The sequence below is a fragment of the Protomyctophum parallelum genome (genome assembly GCF_964188405.1).
Source record: "Protomyctophum parallelum genome assembly, chromosome: 1".
Lineage (NCBI taxonomy): Eukaryota > Metazoa > Chordata > Actinopteri > Myctophiformes > Myctophidae > Protomyctophum > Protomyctophum parallelum.
The window spans coordinates 60,478,878-60,500,513 of NC_139697.1; the positions used below are offsets into that span (position 1 = coordinate 60,478,878).

The 21,636-nt window shown below is 42.4% G+C and overlaps 1 protein-coding gene across 1 annotated transcript in view; it reads right to left on the reverse strand.

Moving 5' to 3' along the window:
• fat3b (FAT atypical cadherin 3b) overlaps positions 1 to 21,636 on the reverse strand; it is a gene marked incomplete at both ends in the record, with an annotated part of 124,325 nt that overhangs the window by 50,055 nt on the left and 52,634 nt on the right. The window contains 14 exons of the mRNA XM_083793503.1: positions 1,001 to 1,456; positions 3,318 to 3,538; positions 4,637 to 4,820; positions 7,109 to 7,216; positions 8,091 to 8,244; positions 10,573 to 10,937; positions 13,479 to 14,009; positions 14,423 to 14,596; positions 15,178 to 15,528; positions 17,669 to 17,950; positions 19,788 to 19,902; positions 20,259 to 20,441; positions 20,854 to 20,975; positions 21,171 to 21,329. Of these exons, the coding sequence (XP_083649629.1) occupies positions 1,001 to 1,456; positions 3,318 to 3,538; positions 4,637 to 4,820; positions 7,109 to 7,216; positions 8,091 to 8,244; positions 10,573 to 10,937; positions 13,479 to 14,009; positions 14,423 to 14,596; positions 15,178 to 15,528; positions 17,669 to 17,950; positions 19,788 to 19,902; positions 20,259 to 20,441; positions 20,854 to 20,975; positions 21,171 to 21,329 (3,405 nt within the window). The remainder of the gene's footprint in view (positions 1 to 1,000; positions 1,457 to 3,317; positions 3,539 to 4,636; positions 4,821 to 7,108; positions 7,217 to 8,090; positions 8,245 to 10,572; positions 10,938 to 13,478; positions 14,010 to 14,422; positions 14,597 to 15,177; positions 15,529 to 17,668; positions 17,951 to 19,787; positions 19,903 to 20,258; positions 20,442 to 20,853; positions 20,976 to 21,170; positions 21,330 to 21,636) is intronic.

Sequence of the window (21,636 nt, forward strand, 5' to 3'; positions counted from 1 at the left end):
GAGTGGAAATAAAAATATTTACAGCCCCAGCGAAGTGATATAGTCCAAAACGTATGTCCAGTTGCAGCCATTTTTGAAACTCGTGGGCCACCTTGAAAAAATTGAAATTCTGCGTGGCCCGAGGTTGAATATCGATTAGGGACATATGAAGGACATCTGTGCCAAATTTCATACTTCTATCACCAACTGAACTATCATGCATTGAAAACAGCTATTTCCCGCCTAGCTATCACCTTGTTGTCATTAAACTGTGCTATACGAACCTTGTTGTTGTTAAAGTGTGCTATACAAACTTGCATCACTCTCCTCCCCTCTCGATTTTATTCTCAGCCTCAAATTGCCTATTTAATCTGTCTAAATGTCATTTCCTGCCCTTTCCATTGTTCATTCTAATAATTATGGTGTACAGATAAATGTGTCTTCATGTATAGATTTCTGTGTATTTGCCTGTGTCGAGCATGTATTGGCCTCTAGTTTGCAAATGGTAACATTAATGTTTATTGGCAGCAAAATTGATGGGTTCATAATTTTGACATAGTGCAGTGTAACCGCTACAGCTGCCGCTGTCAGCTGCTGATGACAGACTGAAAAGTTGGTCCTAATGAAAAGAGACAGCCGTTATGGTATTTAGACGTATTTATCAATCTGTGTGCTCTATCCCGTCTGGTTGGTTCACTAAATAATGGGCTTAGAGGGAAGTAATATTTGTTTGCTGGTTAGATATGGCATTTTCATTCATCTTTCTTAGGAAGCCATGAGCAGCTGCATTGAGCTGTGCTGGATAGTGTAGTGTGCCAGGTTTATGCCTGGTTGAAAACCAATATGAGACACTAAACCACTGTATCCTAAAATACTAATAATTTGAACAAATATGAATACTGAAATAATACAGGTTTCATTTAATTACAAGGGCCTTCTTCACTCATTCCACTCTTATACTTGTACACAAGATTTAACAATAAAGAAACCTTGAGCCTTCACGACCTTGACATTCACCCACCTTAACCTCCAGGTCCACGGTGGTTCCAGACTCTATCAGGTCTCTCCTGGTCGTCACCGACACCTTGAACCTGAAGACGCTGACCTGCTCATAGTCCAGGGGCTTAAGGAGGAGAACCAGTCCCGTGTCTCGCTCCACCTGGAAGGTTCCTCCTCCCTGGTTACTGTCCGGGGTCTCCCCTCCCACCGCGGCGAAGAGGCCCGTCTGCCCGGGGCCCAGGTAGACCGAGCCCAGGGCCGTGCCCACGGCCGTGTCCTCCGGGATGGTGAAGGAATACTGCGGCTGGCTGAAGGACGGGACAAAGGCCTCCACGGGGAGGACATGGATGAAGGCCGACACCAGGGAGTGTTTGGGCGGCGAGCCGCAGTCGGTGGCTTTGACGAAGAAGGACAGGACGGTCCCCTGCAGGTGGTCCACGGTGCTTTTGGTCATCATCCAGCCACTGTCTGGCTCCACCTGGACGTCGAAAAGAAAACCTTCCATCATCAGAACTTTTATCACGTACTGTACCATAGCTCTGCTGTCTGGACGAAACCACCTAACTCAAAAATCATCTTAGTTAGGAGGTGTTTGTCAAAGAGCTTTTTAATACTTTTCATTAGTTCAATATTTTTTTTTAACCAACACACAGGCGTAAAGGGTGTTCAATAGCATTGATTTATGAAGAAAGAAACCTCAAAAATAGAGTTAGGTGGTTTATTCCGGACAGCAACGAATATACGTACAGTACATACAGTACACACAGTATACATACTTGTGCTTTACACATACCAAATGCTTTATTTACATAGTACTAGGAATTGTTGGCACACGTGTTACTTTTAAGAATACATGTTTGCATGCTTTTGTTTAGTGTGACTTCTTTCACCATGCAAAAGAGTAAAAACACGTTGTTTGTCACTCATGCACAAAAGCAAACAGATAAAAATGATAAACAATATTGTAAACATTGTTCAACATCTTTAAATAACTATTCATAACTATATTACTTAAACGTATTAAGACAAGTACATTCCAATACATTTCGTAATAGTGTCCAACACCTGCCTGTCTCTTTTATCCTAGAAGGAACTGAAATGTTTTAGTAGCTACAGCAATTTAGCATACAGGAAATTCATCAGTTACCGTGCCAGTTCCTAACTTTTTTATTAAAAAAGTTATGGTCAAGCTTAATTGGTAGTGATCATAGAACAACTTTCTGTAAGAGAAATCCAGCACCATACAGTTTTCAAATGTTTTTTTTGTGGTTAGCTGATTTATGCAGTCACACCAGGGCCGTACTCAAACTAATTAGGCTCTGAAGTAGGTGACTACACAGCTGCATCGATGCACACAGGACAAATCAGCTATTGCACACGCCTGCTGCCCATCTGTGCTTTGCTACTGAGCCCACAGTTTTCAAAACATAGACAAAGTTATGAACCGCCAACCTAAGAGGCTGAATCCTATCAGAGTATTCTCTCTGGTGCATCCCCTGTACCTCCACCGTGCCCCTGTCTAGTGTCTACTACTACAACAGTAGACTACTCCACTAAAGGCTAAAGTTCACAACCAAGCTGATGAGAGTTTAGGACCTTTACTGTCTCTTCTGTGCTGTGAGATTACTGACTCCTGCTTTGGCTCTGGCACGCTGGCCTTGGATTATTAGGAGGTACTGATGAGAGATAATATTAAGTCATATATTGTTGATACACTGTGCATATATATTCATTCACATAATATGCATTATTCACTATTGATAGACTGTTACATATTACATAGACACTACATAATGTACATATATACTCCATCTGGTCGACAATGTCAATAAAGTTATTTGAAGCAGATGGCACACTGGATTGCAATCCACCTTTATCAGTATCATTGCAATTAGCTCACTCTGTTGGGAGAGACATAAAGCATACAAATGATAGCTTTAACCCACAGCACATTTCAGCCCCAGCTCTCTCTATCATCCCCCCCGCCCCCTTCTTACACTTAACCCATTCTGGGCGAGCACCCATTTTGGTGTTAGCATCGTGTTATGCTTTAGCTATTGAAAAATAGCAGATCTACAAGCTCATATCGCGCCACCGAGTGGCGCGTAGGTCTGCTATTTTTGAAAAATCGAAGAGCGACTGACATTTCTAGAATCTGATCTCAGGTCAGAATGGGTTAATCAGACCAGTGTGTGTCCAGTGGAAAACCTCGTATGAATCTGATCTCAGGTCAGAATGGGTTAACACAGAAACATCCTTTTTGAAACCCTCAGAAGCTCATCATCCATGTCCTATGATGCAATGCGTCTGAAGGACATCGTCACAGATCTCTCACTGACCTCTAGGACGTCCACCAGGGACAGCCGTGCCTCGCTGTAGAGGGAGTAGACGACGCGTCCGTTGGGCCCTGCGTCCGCGTCTGTCGCCTGGATCTGGGTGACCAGCGAGCCGCTGGCGACGCTGGCTCTGATGCTCATGCGGTACTCCTCTGCCCTGAACCGCGGGGCGTTGTCGTTTTCATCGCCCAAGACGACACGGACCGTGCAGAAGGCGGCGCGGCCTGGGATCACAGCGAAGCAGAGACAGTCAGTCATTCACAAACTGGTGTTCAAGCGGAAATCGGAACGGGTAGAATTTAGTGGGGTCGCGTGGTAAAGACCAACATATAGATGGTTAAAGATTAGGTTGCAACATAATGCTCAGCAGCCTGAAATGAATATAATACTGTAATATCAAGACTATCAGTCAAAGTTTGATCTAGCAGGGGTGTGCACTGGTATAGCTGGCCAGATGCATCGACCATATGGTGTAAGAGTTTCCCATACAATGATTTATTTGTGGCTTCCCTCCATAATTTAAATGTTGAGCACTACATTGATTTCTTTCTTTCTTTTTTACTACCGATTAATGGGTAAAAATATTATTTCATTGTAGAGCTATACACATTGAGCATTGATTGGCTCAACCCCTCCTTGCTCTGCTCTCTCTCACTCTCTCTCACACGCACGCACGCACACACGCACGCACACACAGAAACACACACACATTGACAAATGGACCTGTCTGTGACTCGCCCTACCTCTCTGTGCATACTGAATCAAAACATGATCATGCACTGGAGGAAGGATGCTGCCTGCTTTCCCAGAGTCTTATAGTCTTACAGTCTTACAGCCTTATATTACTCCAAACAACCTTTCAAGCGATTCCTCATGACGCACACACACACGCGCATGCACCCACCCACAGAAAATACAGGGGAATACATTGATCTCCTGGCGGATATCAAATATAGGCTGTATTGCTTTATCAATTCTATATTTATTTTTCAGAAAACTAAGTAGACGGTCTAACAGAGGGTGCAATCTATTGTATGTTATTATCTGAGTGTTGGTAATAAAGCTATATTGGGTTTATTTGTGCCTTTTAGTTTATTTAGTTTATTTGTGCATGGAAATTCTAACATTTGCATCGCAGGATGCATTGCAGGATGCAAATGTTATATCACTCCTTTCACGCACGCACGGACGCACAGACGCACGCGCACACACACACACACACACACACACACACACACACACACACACACACACACACACACACACACACACACACACACACACACACACACACACACACACGCTATGTTCAATGTGAGTACCTCCACCATCCAGTGCCATAACAGTCAGCACCATGTCCTTATAGAGCGGGTTCTCTCTGTCCAGTCTCTCAGCAGTAGATATTAGTCCATCTGCATCGATGCTGAACTGGCTCTTTCCCAGGTCGTTGATGAAGGAGTAGACGATCTGGCCGAAAGAGCCTGAGTCCTCATCTGTCGCACGCACCTGGAGGTTCAATACAGATCACCATTAACCACTTCAACCCTGTATGGTTGGCCCTGAGTCCCTCAGGGCTCTAAACAGGTGACTTTTCTGTTTTAGCTACACATTAAATAGCTTTGCTGAAAACAGCCGATTGACAAGCTCAAGCTATTCTCTGCGACAGTTTTCCCAGAGTACAGATGCTGGGGTTAATGCGACCCTCAGCTTGCCCAGCCAATACAGGTGAAAGTGTTGAGAAAGACAAATTTGAAAGTGTCCTCGAGAAAGACAAATGTTTTTGGGTCACAAAAGTACAGTATAGCTAGCTGTGAGTTGCCAGACTAGGTTTGAGCAGCTGAGTGGTGTTGGACAGATGAGCTCTGTCCATGGTTCTGAACCACATGAACTGTGAGCTGTCCATGGTGCTGAGTAGTGCACAAGCGGTATAGACCGATTCCGTAGCGGGTCTCATGGTCGCAGCCTACGTATTTCCTGTAGGCGGACTCGACGTAGCTGCGGGGGTAAAACCCTCACCAGGCGCATCTCTTCCACTACAGTGAACGGCAGAGTGACTGATGTTAGTTTGCCTCAAACTTTACTCTTTTACCTGCTTTTTTACTAACACTAACATTACAAAGATGCCCAGAACATCGAGGTGAACCTGTGTAGTTTATGGCTGCTCCAACAGTAGTGGCAACATAAAAAATAAATAAAAACGGAATGTCTAATATCCACCGCGTTGGCGGGGACCAGAGCCATTGAGTAATGGTTGAGACGAAGCAGTGAAAGATACATAACGCCAGTCTTACCCAATACCAAATATTTCTGTTTTATTAACACAAGGCTGCTGTACTTTATACCTCATACTTTAAATGCTTAGTATGAGGTATAAAATACAGCAGCCTTGTGTTCATAAAACAGAAAGATTGGGTATTGGGTAAGACTGAAATTATGTATCTTTCAGGATTTGTCTCAACCATTACTCAATGGCTCTGGTCTCAGCCACCACGGTGGATATTTTGACATTCCGTTTTTTTTTTTTTTTATGTTGCCACTACTGTTGGAGCAGCCATAAACTACACAGGTTCATCTCGATGTTCTGGGCATATTTATAATGTTAGTGTTAGTAAGAAAGCAGGTAAAAGAGTAAAGTTTGAGGCAAACTAACATCAGTCACTCTGCCGTTCACTGTAGTGGAAGAGATGCGCCTGGTGAGGGTTTTACCCCCGCAGCTACGTCGAGTCCGCCTACAGGAAATACGTAGGCTGCGACCATGAAACCGCTACGGAATCGGTCTATAGAGCGGCGCAGTCCCTCCCCCTTTCAGAACAACGAACGGCCCAGGAAATGAAAACGCAATGCATTTCTTCATAGGCAGTTTTTATTTAATTTATTTAAAGACCTTTTAAGCGTCGTACGAAGCCAACTCTTGTTGTGACAAATCATGACAACACACACAATATTTCGGGCCAAACAAAGAATTAGAAAGTAGAAAAAAACGGCAGGTTACAACACTTTTTTTGTAATTATTTGTTTGGTCCAAAATATTGTGTGTGTTGTCATGATTTGTCACGACAAGAGTTGGCTTCGTACGACGCTTAAAAGGTCTTTAAATAAATTAAATAAAAACTGCCTATGAAGAAATGCATTGCGTTTTCATTTCCTGGGCCGTTCGTTGTTCTGAAAGGGGGAGGGACTGCGCCGCTCTATAGGAACAGATGAAAAGTCATGAGCGCGTGACTGGGCTGCACCATGATGCACACCAGAAGTTCGATGAAATACATGGCAGTGGATGGAGCCGGCTGGACCAGCTCATGAACAAACATTATTTATGAACCTTTGTCATATAATCGGTCCAGGAATATAAAAGAAGACATAACACATTAATTTAGTTTGCTGTGTTGCTTTTCGATGTGTACACTGTGTACTTTTATAGAGGTATCTAAAGTGCACAAACTCGCTTTTATATTCCTGAACCGATGCCATGTATTTCATCATAATTTTATAACCAAAAGCTGGGCCAATAGCCAAAGGCTATTGGCTATTATAGAATAATTAGAACATTCTTGATGAATGTACAATTGAGGAAAATATTATTAAGTGTTATTCAAAAGAATGGCATCACAGTGAGCTACTTGGGCTGGGAATTAATTTGAAATGGTGTGCATTTCATCTTGCAGTGAAACGCTTCCGTTACACCTCATTAAGAAAACATTAGATTATTCTTGTAAATTGTAATTAAAAAATATCCTAATAGAAACGCAAGAGTGGTGCTTTGAAGATGTCTAATGAGGAGGAAGGTGCTTTTTTACCTGGATGACCTCTGAACCAGGAGGGCTGTTTTCTCTGACCTCGGCCAGGTAGAACCTCTGACTGAACACCGGGCTGTACAGGTTAGCTCCCAGAACACGTACAGTCACCTGGGGATCAACATCATCGTCATTATTATCATCATTATTCAGGGTTCCTTACAACATTTTGTAACTTTGCTGCTATTGCATTCATTTATCAGTGGTGATCTCTTATTGTTCTTGCAGTCACTTTTGGATTTAGCTAGCTCCACCCCTAACCTCTAATCCTAACAACTAATGCTATCCACCTTATTAACATTCATAATTGAAGTTATCTTAATAGGTTTTATTAAATTAAATTAAATTAACCACTAAAACTCTAGTTGACCGGGGTCCCCCAAGGCTCTGTACTACAGTACTGTAGGTCTGCTATTTCCCTCTACACCAAATCTCTTCGCCAAAAATAGCTGATTTACAAGCTCACAAACGCATCGTGTTGCAACACGTTGTGAGCTTGTAGATCAGCTATTTCCGCCCCAGAAAAGGGACGCTAGGTTTAATTTTGTTTATACAACATGGGTCATGACTCATGACTCGTGAGAGAAGAAGTGTCTGTAGTACACGTTGTAGTCTGAGCCACTGTTGCCAGATTTTGTGAGAGAAACAAGCGGTCAGGTCTACGCAAAGAAGCCCAAAAGAAGCGACAAGGCCACATGAGCACACACACGGCATTTTTTTATTTTAAATACATGAGGATCCCTGTCACTAAATATGTTCAGATGGGGGTCTGCAGACATTTTAATGTCCTTGACATTAAAATGTCCTTGACATTAAAATGGTTTGTTTAAACTGGTTTAAACAACATCAGGAAATAAGTCCAAATATAAGCAACTACACTTTAGAAGTTTAGAAACAAGACCAAAAAACTGCAACCCGCAGCTACCATTATTAACAAGCAACTTTCGCTCATAATAAGCAGACATGGCAACAGCAGATGTCTCACCTGAGCAGTGTTGGTGAAGACTCCATCAGAAACAGACACATTGAGACTGTATGAGAGCTTCATTCCCTGTCGCCTCTTATTGGACAGAGTGAGCACACCTGTATCTGGGTCCATCACAAACGGCATCCTCTCATTCCCAGAAAGAATACTGTACCTAAAGATATTTTTTGAATAATTAAAACGATAAAAGAGGGGAATAACCGGGGAGTCTTTGTGCTCATTAAGTTGATCTTATAGACATACTGTACTGTAAACTTTTATTTATTTATTTTTACCTCAAGGGGGAAGTGCATTTCAATGTCTGAGTAACAGGAAATTAGGCTTGGCCTCACCCTTTTGTGTTAATTTGCTTGCTTCTTGCTGAAGGGTCTACCCCCTGGGAGAGCTCCTGTTCAAAATAAACCCTGGCCCTCCTGACAGATTTTCATTGCAAATTGAAGATCTGTCTTAAGAGTTTACTTGAACTGTAACACCTGGAAACCTTATTCAGCAGCAGTATTGACAGACACTTACCACCACTGCAAGAGAAAATAAACTAAGAAGAAACTGAGGTTGTTTATTACTTGCACAAGCAGAGCGCGCAAGTAATAGTTTCGCCCGGCTCGTATGCACCGTCCCAGCCAGCCCGCCACTTTTGATGCGTATGCAAATAAAACAGCAAATTGTGCCTGATTTCGTAAGAAATATGTGGATTAAAGGACCCAATGCCAGAGTGTAATTGGTTTTCGATGGTTACGTAATGACGATATGTTTTAGTGTTGGGAGGATTAAAGGTAATGCTCCTGTGTATACATGTATGTAATCTGGTCCCAGCAAATCAGGCACAATTTGCTGTTTTATTTGCATACGCATCAAAAGTGGCGGGTTGGCTGGGACAGTTTTGGGCGCAAAGTAACCACAGTATACCGCTAATCAACTTACAAATTACATATAGTATATGTATAACTAGCTCTCAATGATGACGTAAGAAATATGTGGATTAAAGGACCCAATGCCAGAGTGTAATTGGTCTTCGATTGTGACGTAATGACGATATGTTTTAGTGTTGGGAGGATTAAAGATAATGCTCCTGTGTATAAATGTATGTAATCTGGTCCCAGCAAATCAGGCACAATTTGCTGTTTTATTTGCATACGCATCAAAAGTGGCGGGTTGGCTGGGACAGTTTTTGGCGCAAAGTAACCACAGTATACCGCTAATCAACTTACAAATTACATATATATAGTATATGTATGACTAGCTCTCAATGATGATGTAAGAAATATGTGGATTAAAGGACCCAATGCCAGAGTGTAATTGGTCTTCGATTGTGACGTAATGACGAGTGTCAGTGTTGGGAGGTTTAAAGGTAATGCTCCTGTGTATACATGTATGTAATCTGGTCCCAGCAAATCAGGCACAATTACAACTACAGATTACGGAAGTATTTTAGATCATGTATATTTTAACAAAGGTGAAAGTATTATTACAGAAATTGAAGTTAGAGACACATATTACTCTGATCATGATTTAGTATTAATATCACTATAGTCCAAGATTAAATACATTTAAAGGTATATTCAGTGATTTCACTTAATTCAAATATCACTTATTTTTTTGTTTTGTTGTGATAATCCTCCCTACTATAGAGTGTGCTGGCCATATAAGGAGTTCCTCCCTGTCCCCAGTTAACCCCTGGGGGTCAAAAAACCTTAGGTTTCGTTTTTGACTCTCTATCCTGATTGGACGATAGGCTGGGTCCCACAGCCAAAAACGAAACCTAAGGTTTTTTGAGTAAAATCACTGAATATACCTTTAAAACAAGTGACAATTTACAATAAATAATGAAATAATTATAATGTATACGTGATAACATATTTTAATTCAGTTTATATACCTTTTTTTCATCACATATCAATGACTTTTTTTTCTTTGAAAAACTAAAAAGGGATCCAGAATATTTCTACATCGATAAAACTGTATTTCTTATATAGATAGGAACTTGAACCATACTTAATAATACTAGGTGTTTACATGCATAAAGTAGGTATGTAGCAAATAGTTACACCTAATAATTAGACATTTCAAACGTTCCTTCACAGAGATACTGAGATTTGACAGTTTACAGCGGTTGAAAGTACTTGCGTGCTCTGCTTGCGCACTAGTTGGCCATTTATGGCCTACTAGTGTGCAACAAGCAAGTATGCACTCGACAGAGTGCAGTTCTAGTTTATTTTAGTTTTTCTCTCAAAATACGAATGTCTGCAACTTTAGAAAGGTTCTGTTAAAGAAGTAATGACATAATGTTATGATATTGAACGTATAGTATTGTGAATTACCATATTGTGCCGAATATAAGGCTCTGATTATAAGACGACCCACATTTTTCAAGAATCATTGGTGGAAAAAGAACATTGAATGTCAAACAGTCTAGTCCCCGATTATAATATGACCTCGTTTTTTTAGGATATCCCCTCAACAACAGAACTCAACTTCGCCTCACCTCAGCTTGTTTGCGTCACAGATGTCTGCGTCCGACGCCTGAACACAGGTCACGAAGTGGCCCCTGGGTGCCAGCTCACTCACGTACGTCTCATACAGTGGCTGGCCAAAGTTGGGTGGGTTGTCATTCGTGTCGGTGATGGTTACCGTGACTGTGACGTCACTGCTAAGGGCGGGGTCTCCGCTGTCCATTGCCCGGACTATGAAGTTGTAGCGCTGGGTAAACTCGTAGTCCAGCATGCTCGCTGTGAGCACCAGTCCACTGCTGCTGTCTATGTGGAAGTAGTCCGTGCTGTTGTAGACGTCAGACAGGATTTGGTAAGTCACCACTGCATTCTTCTCAGAGTCTTGGTCTAGGGCCAACACCTGCAGGACAGGGTTATTAGTTAGATATAACAAACAAAATAATAAAAACTAGAATTGAAAAGAAACATTTAGCTAAAGTAAAAATAATGAAGCTTTAATTAGATAGTATGATCTCTGAATTTATTTGGAATAAGAAGGTGTCAAGGTTGCGTAAGCAGTACCTACAGAGGCCCAAATCTCTTAGTGGAATGGCTCTGCCTATAACTTTAGGTTCTACAACTGGACTTCCAATATTAGGATCTTCCAATATTGGATTTTATATGAAATAGCGAGGTTGTCTGACTCCGTTGAAAACCTTGAAGGGTGCAATCTCATGCATTTATGATGAGATTTGTTGTTTGCACCCGGAGTCTGTGGACTCTTTAAAAGCTTGTTTGGAGGAGATAACTGAGGAGATTTGGGATACAATTCTACAACGGGTACATGGGTCCTCTATTTGTGCGAGGCATGCTCTTATTGAATGTAAATTACTAGACCGTGTCTACTACAAACTACACCAAGGCCAGGTTGTCTAGAATGTATAATGATGTGTCTCCTCAGTGTGATAGATGTCGGCAAACTCCTGCAGACCTCATCCATACATTCTGGCTCTGCCCTTCTCTACACAAATATTGGACAGATATCTTTAATTCCTTATCAGCGATAGTCGGGCAAAGAGTGGAGCCCACACCTTCTGGGGCTCTGTTTGGTGTTTTCCCCTCGGTACCGTCACTCTCTAAATCAGAGAGGGATGTTTTGGCTTTTGTCAGTCTGTTAGGAGACTAATCTTGATCAACTGGAAATTACCCACTTCCCCTTCTGCACTCACTGGATTAGGGACTCCTTGTACTGTGTAAAACTGGAGAAGATTAGACTCATTAACCCTTTTACTGCTGCCATTTATTGAGAAATTAGGACCTAATTCATGCCAGCATTTTTTTTAATTTGAGCTCTTATTTTGAAAAGCCACATTTTGCCTCAACCGGAAGTGAGCTTATCCCTGCCAGCTTTACGTTGCCAAGACAACCTTTGTTTACATAATCGAATCAATGCCGGTACATATAGCACTGCACAACGTCGGCTCTGTGCCGTCAAAGAAACGCTGGTTTGACCAAAAATGCCATCTGGGACAAGGAATAGGAGATACAGGCGATTGAAAGAAACGGATAGAATGGATTCTTATGGCGACCGCGATCTAATCTGAACGATCCAGTGCAGTGCTAACAACATTGCTAGCTAACCGGCTAACGTGAGTAGCATTATGGCTCGATCGATCATATGCACTATAAAAGTATAATTGCCGAAGGGCTACGGCAATGGCAGCAAGGTGTATTATCAAATTGAGGCTTTGATTGCCGAAGGGCTTCGGCAATGGCAGGAAGACGGTTAAATGGTTCTTCTGAGGAGGATAATGGGCTCCATGTCAGCATCACATTTCCTATATCTGATCTGCGTGCTGTGAGCTTGTGGCCTGCGACTTTTGACATTTTGAAAATGAGGCTTAATTAATACAGTAACACCAGAGATTCTGACCAAATACAATCAAAATGTACCTACTGTCCCTTCCTGGGTTATGGCTAGTCTGGAAACCAGACACATTATTAGTCTGGCCGCCAGGCTAGGTTATGGCATTAATAATGGCCAGGGACATGATTCTGTAGAACATTATGCTGCTACAGTTGAAGTTGATCTTAATGTGGATGTAAAATGTCATCATTTTATCCCATTAGTCTGTGTGAATCTGTCATGAAATGAGAATATCAATTAGATCAAAAATGCATGATATGAAAATATTTGGTTTTAATAGTGTGATGTAAGTAAGTGAAATGGCTTATCATTAAAAAATAAAAGTTCATAGCATGCTGCATTCGTTAATAATGAGTTAGTTAGATCAAAGGCACGATCAAAGGTAACTAAGATGTTATCCTTAACTTCTTGGGACTTGCATAAAATGTCATACTGTGTGAGCCACAAGTTCACATAACAACTAACCTTTGAGACCTTTGTTTTGCAAAATGAATTATTAATCCTTATAATATATTATACTTCTATGGGGCTCCATCCTTTGGCGCATATTAAAGAGTAATCCATCACTGAAATGGCTTTGAAGTATGCACAGAGGACTTAACAACAGTCATAGTCAATAAGAATTGATTTGTTGTCATACACACACACACACACACACACACACACACACACACACACACACACACACACACACACACACACACACACACACACACACACACACACACACACACGTTTGATTTACTACCTTTTTGGGACCATTTTTAGCCCTAACCACAAAGTCTGAGTTATGACGTATACGCACACTGAGAATAGCAGGTCTACAAGCTCGCAATGCAAAGAATTATCTTTCAGCCATAAAACAACATTTTCTCTTATGAGGTCCGGGAATTTGTCCTCAGTCCAATGTCAATTGTCAGTCAATGTCAATTTCTCAAATTCTTATATGTATACCTTAGGCCACGCACACACACACACACACACATATACACACACGCGCACACACACACACACACACACACACACAGTACACACCTGCAGCACCGGTGTCCCGATCATGGAGTTCTCAGGCAGCGTAGTGGAGTACGAGGCATTCTGGAACAGCGGGGGGTTGTCATTGACGTCCAACACAGCGATGTCTACATCCACTTCTGACCTGGCGCCCGTCAGCATGTCTGTGGCCTTCGCCGTCAAGCGATAGTACGGGACAGTCTCGTAGTCCAGCGGGTAAATCACACTGATGATCCCTGTGTCAAAGCCAACGTCGAACTGGAGGCCCGGGTCTCCGTCCAGGATGGTGTAGGTGACGCTCTGTCCCTCTGGACTGGTGGCGTTGATGGACAGAACGGGCGTGGAGACAGCCACGTCCTCTCTGACAGTGAGCCCATAGAAGGGCTTGTCAAACACCGGCATGGCTTTGTTCACTACGGTGACGGGCAGCTCCACTTCGCTGGACAGCAGACGGTAGCCGCCGTCCGTCGCCACGACGACCACGGTGTACTCGGCGCTGGAGAGGTCCGCCTCGAATGACCTCGTCAGGGTCAACTGCCCCGTCACAGGGTGTACCTGTAGCGCATTTTGGGGAGGGAATGTTTTGGGGTGGACTCCAGCACGAGGTTATTGTCCCTAATGAAACCTTTATATAGCAGAACAGTGAGTTCTATACGAACAACTTTGAATTTACTTTACTGAAATGTATTCCTTGCTTTAAATCTCGTTAGAATAGATGCCAAATGGAAAGAAGCTGGAGACACTTTTAGTTTTAAAGTTCAACATCCCTTACATAAAGTGGATCCTGTCTGTTATTAATAATTCATAGTATGATTTATGCCATATTGTCCGAATATAAGACGACTCTGATTATAAGACGAACCCCAATTTTTCTAGACTCATTTGTATACAGTATTAAAGGTGAACATTTGAACATTTACTGTATATAATAGCGTGTATTGCATAGTATAAAGATGAATATGTCCTACTTCAAAGTTCCTGTGAGCCTCTCTCAGGCTGTAGGTGACTTCTCCATTCAGACCAGTATCTTGGTCGGTAGCTGAAACCCTGAAGATGGCTGACCCTGGGTCTGTCTCCACCTGTACAGTGGCGTAGTAGGGAAGATTGACAAACTCTGGAGCATTGTCATTAATGTCTTCCACCTAGAGACAAAGAAGATTGTAAAGGAATTATTTAGTAAGATGACTATTTTAGTTATTTCGTAAAATAGTTGCTTTTGAAAATTACTGTAGTGGATTAGTTATTTGGCTATTGTAAATTAGTTACTTGGCTTTGTCTGCGGGAGGTGCTTATTGTGAGGGGTTTGAGGAGAGGATGAGAGCATTGTAAAGACGTTTCAGGAGAGATATTACGAGAGTCAATCCCTGATGTTCAGAGATACATGGAGAATATCATGAGGATTTACAGAGAACACAAAGGGCTTTTGTTACAGTTTACGATGCTAGCCAGGCTTACAATTGCTTAGATCTCAGTCCATACATGATTTTACTGTACATCCACACATGCACACACCCACATTCATACCACACTTGACACACTTGTGGTTCTTTGAGGGGACTCAAAATAGATCCTTATGGTAACTCTGAGTGTACATTTGCAGTTGCACAGACTATATTTGCAGACTAGCTGACAGAAAATAACATTGCGTGCAAGTAAAATAAAAAATAAAACTCACAGGGAATGCATAAGAGATGATGCAACCTCCCTAGAGCCCCACACCCACCTGTACGAGTACAGTGACCCTCGCCACCCTGAGAACATCATACTCTCGCCTGACTTCAACCACCAGCTCGTAGCTCTCCTGCTGCTCGCGATCAAAAGGCACGCCATTGGTCAGCAGCACTCCGCATGTGGGCCGAATGGCAAAGCGCCCGCCAGCGTTCAGCAGGGTGTACTTCAGAGGCTCGTTGAGCCTGTGGCCCACGGCGCTGATCGCCGCTACCATGGTGACATCGGAGATGTTCTCGGGGATGGAGGCTGAGTACAGCGGGAGCGTGAAGAGCAGGCCGCTGTCCATCGCCTCCCGGACCAACACGGTCACCAGAACCGTGGTGGAGTAGCGCCCATCAGACACCTTGAAAGGAAATTAACGTGAGAGTGTTTCTCAAGCTTGTTCATGTCAATCTCATATGTATTTGGCCGCGGACCGCCATTAAAATATATATATTTTGTGGCAGAGACAACATTTGTGTTCCACATTTTTCAGATTAAAAAAAAATAGCAGATAAACACAACACATTGCAATCATGCCTCATTGTGAGTTTGCAAGTCAGCTATCTTTAAATAGCCAATGTATACGTAGGTTTAAACAGATTTTGATGCTTTATTAATTCATTTTGCTTTGGACACTCTGGAACTCCCTCAAGGACCCGTGGGGGTCCCTGGACCCCAATTTGAGAATCACTGAGATAAGGAATAACTCTCCATGAGCACTCAGGGGAAATTTGGGTTGTTCCAGCAGTGAGCAGCTGGTCATGCAATGAAGTGGTTCACCTCATACGCTAAAGAAATAATACCCCAATATCCTATGGACATGGGACAATGCTCTTAAACCTGTTTTTAACTTATTCACTTTCCGCTGTTTTATATCTGCATGCCTTAAATTGTACATTTATTTTTGTGTTTTATATTTGTCTTAATTGTTGTCAATCAATACATTGTTTGTATATGCTACACTATGTGACTATGATTTTGAAACCTTTTCTCGTCCCGCCGATTGGTAAAGCCAATGAGTGGCTTCATCTCACAATGATAATACAGTCGCAGTACTTCACGGGAGTGGGGGGGCGGGGTTCTCCATGGACAAGTCTAAAGTAACGAACAGGGCGAAGACTTGGCAGCGATCGAAAGCCCACCCCCGCCCACCCACGGGTACATGCTGAACAAGCAGAAACTGCCAGTGTAACGGTGACAAGATGTAAGCCAACATGACATGAACAGCAGAGTGCGCGAGCTAGCGCCAAGCCAGGTTTTACATAACAAAACAAAAACCACTGCAGGTGGGGGGTGGGGGTGGGGGGTTGGATCATGCACCAAGGTACAAAAACAGCTGCAGGACTGTGAGAAATGTGCACAGTGGTGACGAGGCTGCGGTAGGTCAGCTTAATTAGACCATATAATTGTCACAGATTAATTGTGGTCCGTGTGAGTCATGGATCATACTATAGCCGCTGCACACGAATGAGTGTCCCATCGGAACTCGTCCAAGCGCGATTAACCCACATTAAAGACATGACCCTTTTTGTTTTCATGCCAGCTATGCGTCATTTATCCGAGATAGAGAGGCAATTACTCTTCCTGATTATGACATGTCCAAATGGCTGTTAATAGCGCAATGTATGTGTAGCTGCTTAATGTAAAGTGACCGGGGTGGCATAGAGAACTATGATCTGGGGAGCTTGCTCAGCAACTTGAAATGACCTACGATAATAGCCTCGGTGCTCTTACAACAATATTGTCTTCAGAAGATATCACGGTGGTGTCAGGCTCGTCCTTAGGAAACGCAAAGCAGCTGGGTTTAACGGTAGCAGCCAGGAATTATGTTTGAGCGGTGCCAAGCATTCCCATGAGTGACTGTGTGTGTGTGTGTGTGTGTGTGTCTGTCTATGTACAACCTATTGACCCCTGCAGCTGATGCTGATTGGGGTCGCATTCAGGTCATACACACACACGCACGCAAGTACGCACGTCACACGCACGCACACACACACGCACGCGCACACACACACACACACACACACACACACACACACACACACACACACACACACACACACACACACACACACACACACACACACACACACACACACACACACACACACACACACACACAGGCCAGGGACCTGTACAGTACAGTAATACAGTACAATATGTATAGTTGCACCACTCAGCTCACACGTGTGTGATTTTACGATTAAAATGAACAACTACATTTCTCTTGTTGCACACATACAGTATGTTTTAACTCATTAAAACCGGGAAGGAATCTGTGTCATTTCAGATTTTAGCATTGGCTATACATCTGCTATCTTTTAACATTTAAAAACAAAATCCTGAAAGTGTGCATGTGTGCATGTTTTGTGCATGTTTGTGCATGTTTTAGCACAAATCTTCTCTTCTGTGGAGACTCCCTGGAACCCCCTCAAGGGCCCCTGTGCTGTGGGTCCCCTGTGGGACCTTGACGGTTGGCGGGGCCACTCCGCTCCATTCACCTTGACATTGAAACGGTAGCGCTCCTTGCTGAGGGCGGGGTTGGTGACCACCACGGCGCCAGTTGACCGCCCCACAGAGAAGTGCTCCAGATCGCTGTATGGCAGGGAGTAGACCAGCTCGGAGTTGACAGACGGGTCAGAGTTCAGGCTGAGGTCAGGGCTCATGTCGGGGTCAGAGGCCTCCACTCTGATGACCTCCACGCCAACGTAGGTCGGCAGGAGGAGAATGGTCTCGTAGGACTCCAGGGAGAACTTGGGAGGGGAGTCGTTGACGTTGATCACCTGAGATAGTTAAAATGTTAAAGATGGGACGGTAGTATTACTACTATTATGGAAATCAAAATGACTTAAAGGAGCACTTTGTCCCTTTTCAACGTTATCTTTATATAATTAATTAGTCATCACTCATTATAAGATGAGACATGAACAAGTAGACGGAAATTGTGCCATCGTATAATGAGATATCCTGACACTCATTTAGTTTCACTCCATTATTCAGCCTGAAAGCCCTGTCCGTTTTCTGAAGTATGGCCAATAAGTGGGAGTCTTGGCGACACTGGATCATCCCCATCCCCATTGGGCTGGTTAGAATCACTGGTTAGATTCTTTTTTAATGGACGTGGCTAGCGATTCAGGTCCTGGAGCCAGGCTAATAATGAGCATCAGCGAGGACCAATTAAACAGTTCTGACACCACATTGTACCCTTTCTGGCCTGAGATTGGAATCTGATATTTTCTGCGGATTGCCCATTACAGTATATCATCATGGTCAGGTAGCCATACGACCAAAGTTCTACCAAAGTTCAACATTGCTTTAACCCTCTAAGACCCAGCGTTGCTTTTTAGCAACAATTTTATTTTATTTAATTACTAAATTATTATTATTTTTTTCTGTTTTTTTTTCACCTAAACGTCATCAGTGATGTTCATTGCAATGCCATTTCAATGCCATTGGTCATGATATTTGCATATAAATACCTAACCTGACGCGGCCAGATGAGGGCGGTATTGGGTAACCATGTTTCCCAACACAGCAATCATCTGGGATCTCTCAAGCAGATGAGCTGACAAAAATCCGTTCCGTACCGGACCAATCAGCGTGAGCTAAGGGCGGGATATGTGCGAAACCGGACGTGAAGCTATATAGACACGTCAATATGATTGGTTGTGTTTGCACGCCCACACGGTGATAGACAGACGGTCCCATCCAATCATCTACCAAGTATCTTGAAAAAAAGGAACAGCCCCGTCATCGAATTTGCTTCCGCGATCCCAGATCCCAATAAGCTGTGAAACAAATGTGTGTAGCAAGCTTCTTGGATCTGGCAGCGTCAGGTTAATAAATACCCCCCACAGAGGCTGAAATTCACACAAATAAAAAATGTCTGGACTGGATTTTTTAACCTAAGACTTTTGACCTTTACCCTAATAAAAGTAGGTAAAATAATTGTAATATATGTTTTTTTGTGATCATTAGAATGTCTAGAACATGTTTTTTATTCATTACTGTGAAAGATATCCCCCAAATGTAAATTATTAATTTATTATATTATTATATAATTATTATAAATTTGTCATCAAACTTTATTTTTTTATTTTTTTTAACATATTTTTTAGTCTTAGTCCTAGTAGTACAAAGTAGTAGTAAGGTCGAAATAAAATGTTTGCAAGTAGAAATTAATGCGGGTGTTAGAGGGTAGGCATACTATACATGCCAAATGACCTTTTCCCCCTATCAATTCCTCACCCTGAGCCTTGAATTCATGGAATTGTATTTCTTTGTGTTGCATTCCTTCACAGTGAATAAAGAATCCGAAAACACACTTGATGAATTGAAACAGCAAAATAAAAAAATCTTCATTCACAGTGCAGGTTTTACGATGGTTATGGGGAGTCAGGGGGAATTCAGAATTCAGAAACTCAACAAAATGGTGTCTAAAAATCATACTGACAAGAAATAGGCAGAGGTGAAAATGTTTAAACCAACTGGGTGCATTAAGACCACTGTGGACCTGGCCTGGCATAATTATGATTTATTGAGGTGCATAATGCCAAACTGAGGGAACAAGGCGGCCCTGGCCTTCATGGCCTCCATAAAATCCCTCCCTCCCCCGCCTACCTTTATAATGACCTCTGCAGGGCTGTCAGCATTCCTGGGAGGCTGTCCACTGTCTCTCACATGGACATGGAAGAGGAACTCAGAGAAAGTCTCATAGTCCAGAGTGGCAATTGTTCTGAAATTCAAGAATCACTCAAATGAGCGACATCACTCCATGGTACTTCAAAGGACAATACTGCCATCAATAGTACAGTACATAAATTAACAGTTTTGGACATAATACAGTATGTGCAGTACATAATCATAGACATTCTTGCATTCATGGCTTCGGTTTTAGATGTCATGTATATTATCTCCATAGTTGTTAAAATGCTACCAAACTTACTTGCAATAATTGAGTCAATGGTGGCTATAAGTCGTCAGTAATGTTGCAGTCAATAGCTAAAGGTGCCAGACCATTGTCCTTTAATAAGTAGCCTACTTAGCACTATTACCCCCCCCCCAAAAAAACAAAAAACAAACAACACTTACCTGATTGATCCAGTCCCTGAGTCCACGCTGAAGAACATGCGGGCCGTCTCATCTATGATCTGAAACACTAGCAGGGCATTGTGGTTGCGGTCGCGATCCGAGGCCTGAATGACTAGAGGATTGCCATCCTCTCCCAGGACCACGCTGTTAATTGTAGCTGCTTCACTGATTACACCTACATACCTGAAAGCACAAACGGTGACACAGGAGAAGTGTAGCAGAGAAGACAGTAGTAATTTAGTTTTTGTCGTTTTATACGTTCTACTTATCTAGCAATTAACCTTAAGGGAAATGTTTGTTGCTGTTGCAGAACTGTTGAAGTGCTCTTGAGCAAGACACTCAAGTCCACTGAAGTGTACTCAACAAAATGTAAATAGAAAATTATGCACCAGTAGAATTAAACATCATCTTAACTCAATAACTCTTTACTTTAGCATCAAGAAAATAAGTACACATTTGAAACTGCAGTTTGGATGGATATATGGATGTAATTGGGAGTGGATAGTACAGGATTTACTGTATGGAAGGATAGATAGATACAGCAGCAGGAGTGTGATGTCCCGAAAGGAATAGATGCCAATTTCATCGCATTCACCTCATCTGTTGGAAGACAGGTGGGTTGTCATTGATGTCCCCCACTTGGACAATGACAGTAGTGTTGGCTTTCACCCCAGCCATGCTCAACGCACAAACTACCAGGAGGTAGGATGTCACAAACTGATGATGAAAAACAGAAACAAAGTACAGCAAGCTGAGAAAACAATTGTGTTTGAAGTTGCCCAATGAGCGATTGACCCATTCACCAAAACAAAATATATACAGTATATTCTTTTCGATGTATAATTTGTAAGGATTAAACTCTTTGTATTGTGCACACATGTTCACACATAAAAGACTAAAAGACTAACAAACCTCAAAGTCTAGCAGTTTGCGGGTGGTGATGACACCAGTGTGTTGGTTGATTGAGAAGCAGCGTTCTTCGTTTCCCCTAGTGATGTCATAAACGAGCGCTGAGCGACTGAGGGCACTAACCGTGGTCACATATGCTCCAATGGCGCTGTTCTCTGTGATCTGGAAAAGTAGGGGCATCACTGTTTGAACGGTAATGGTGCTTTGGTAAAGAATAGAATAGAAGAGATGTAAAGCAATTAAAATACAGTATATTTCTATTCTTCTATTGTCCTTTAATTAATTTCAACAATACTGACTTCAAAACAACAATTTCTCAGCATAGCTTCAACCATATCGTACATAAGAAAGTACACTGTGAGTTGTACCGTGAGTTGTCATTGGACTAAACATGCCACTACTATATATATAATATATATATCTCTCCATGCCTTTTTCCATCCAGCCATAATCATCCATGCTTTCATCA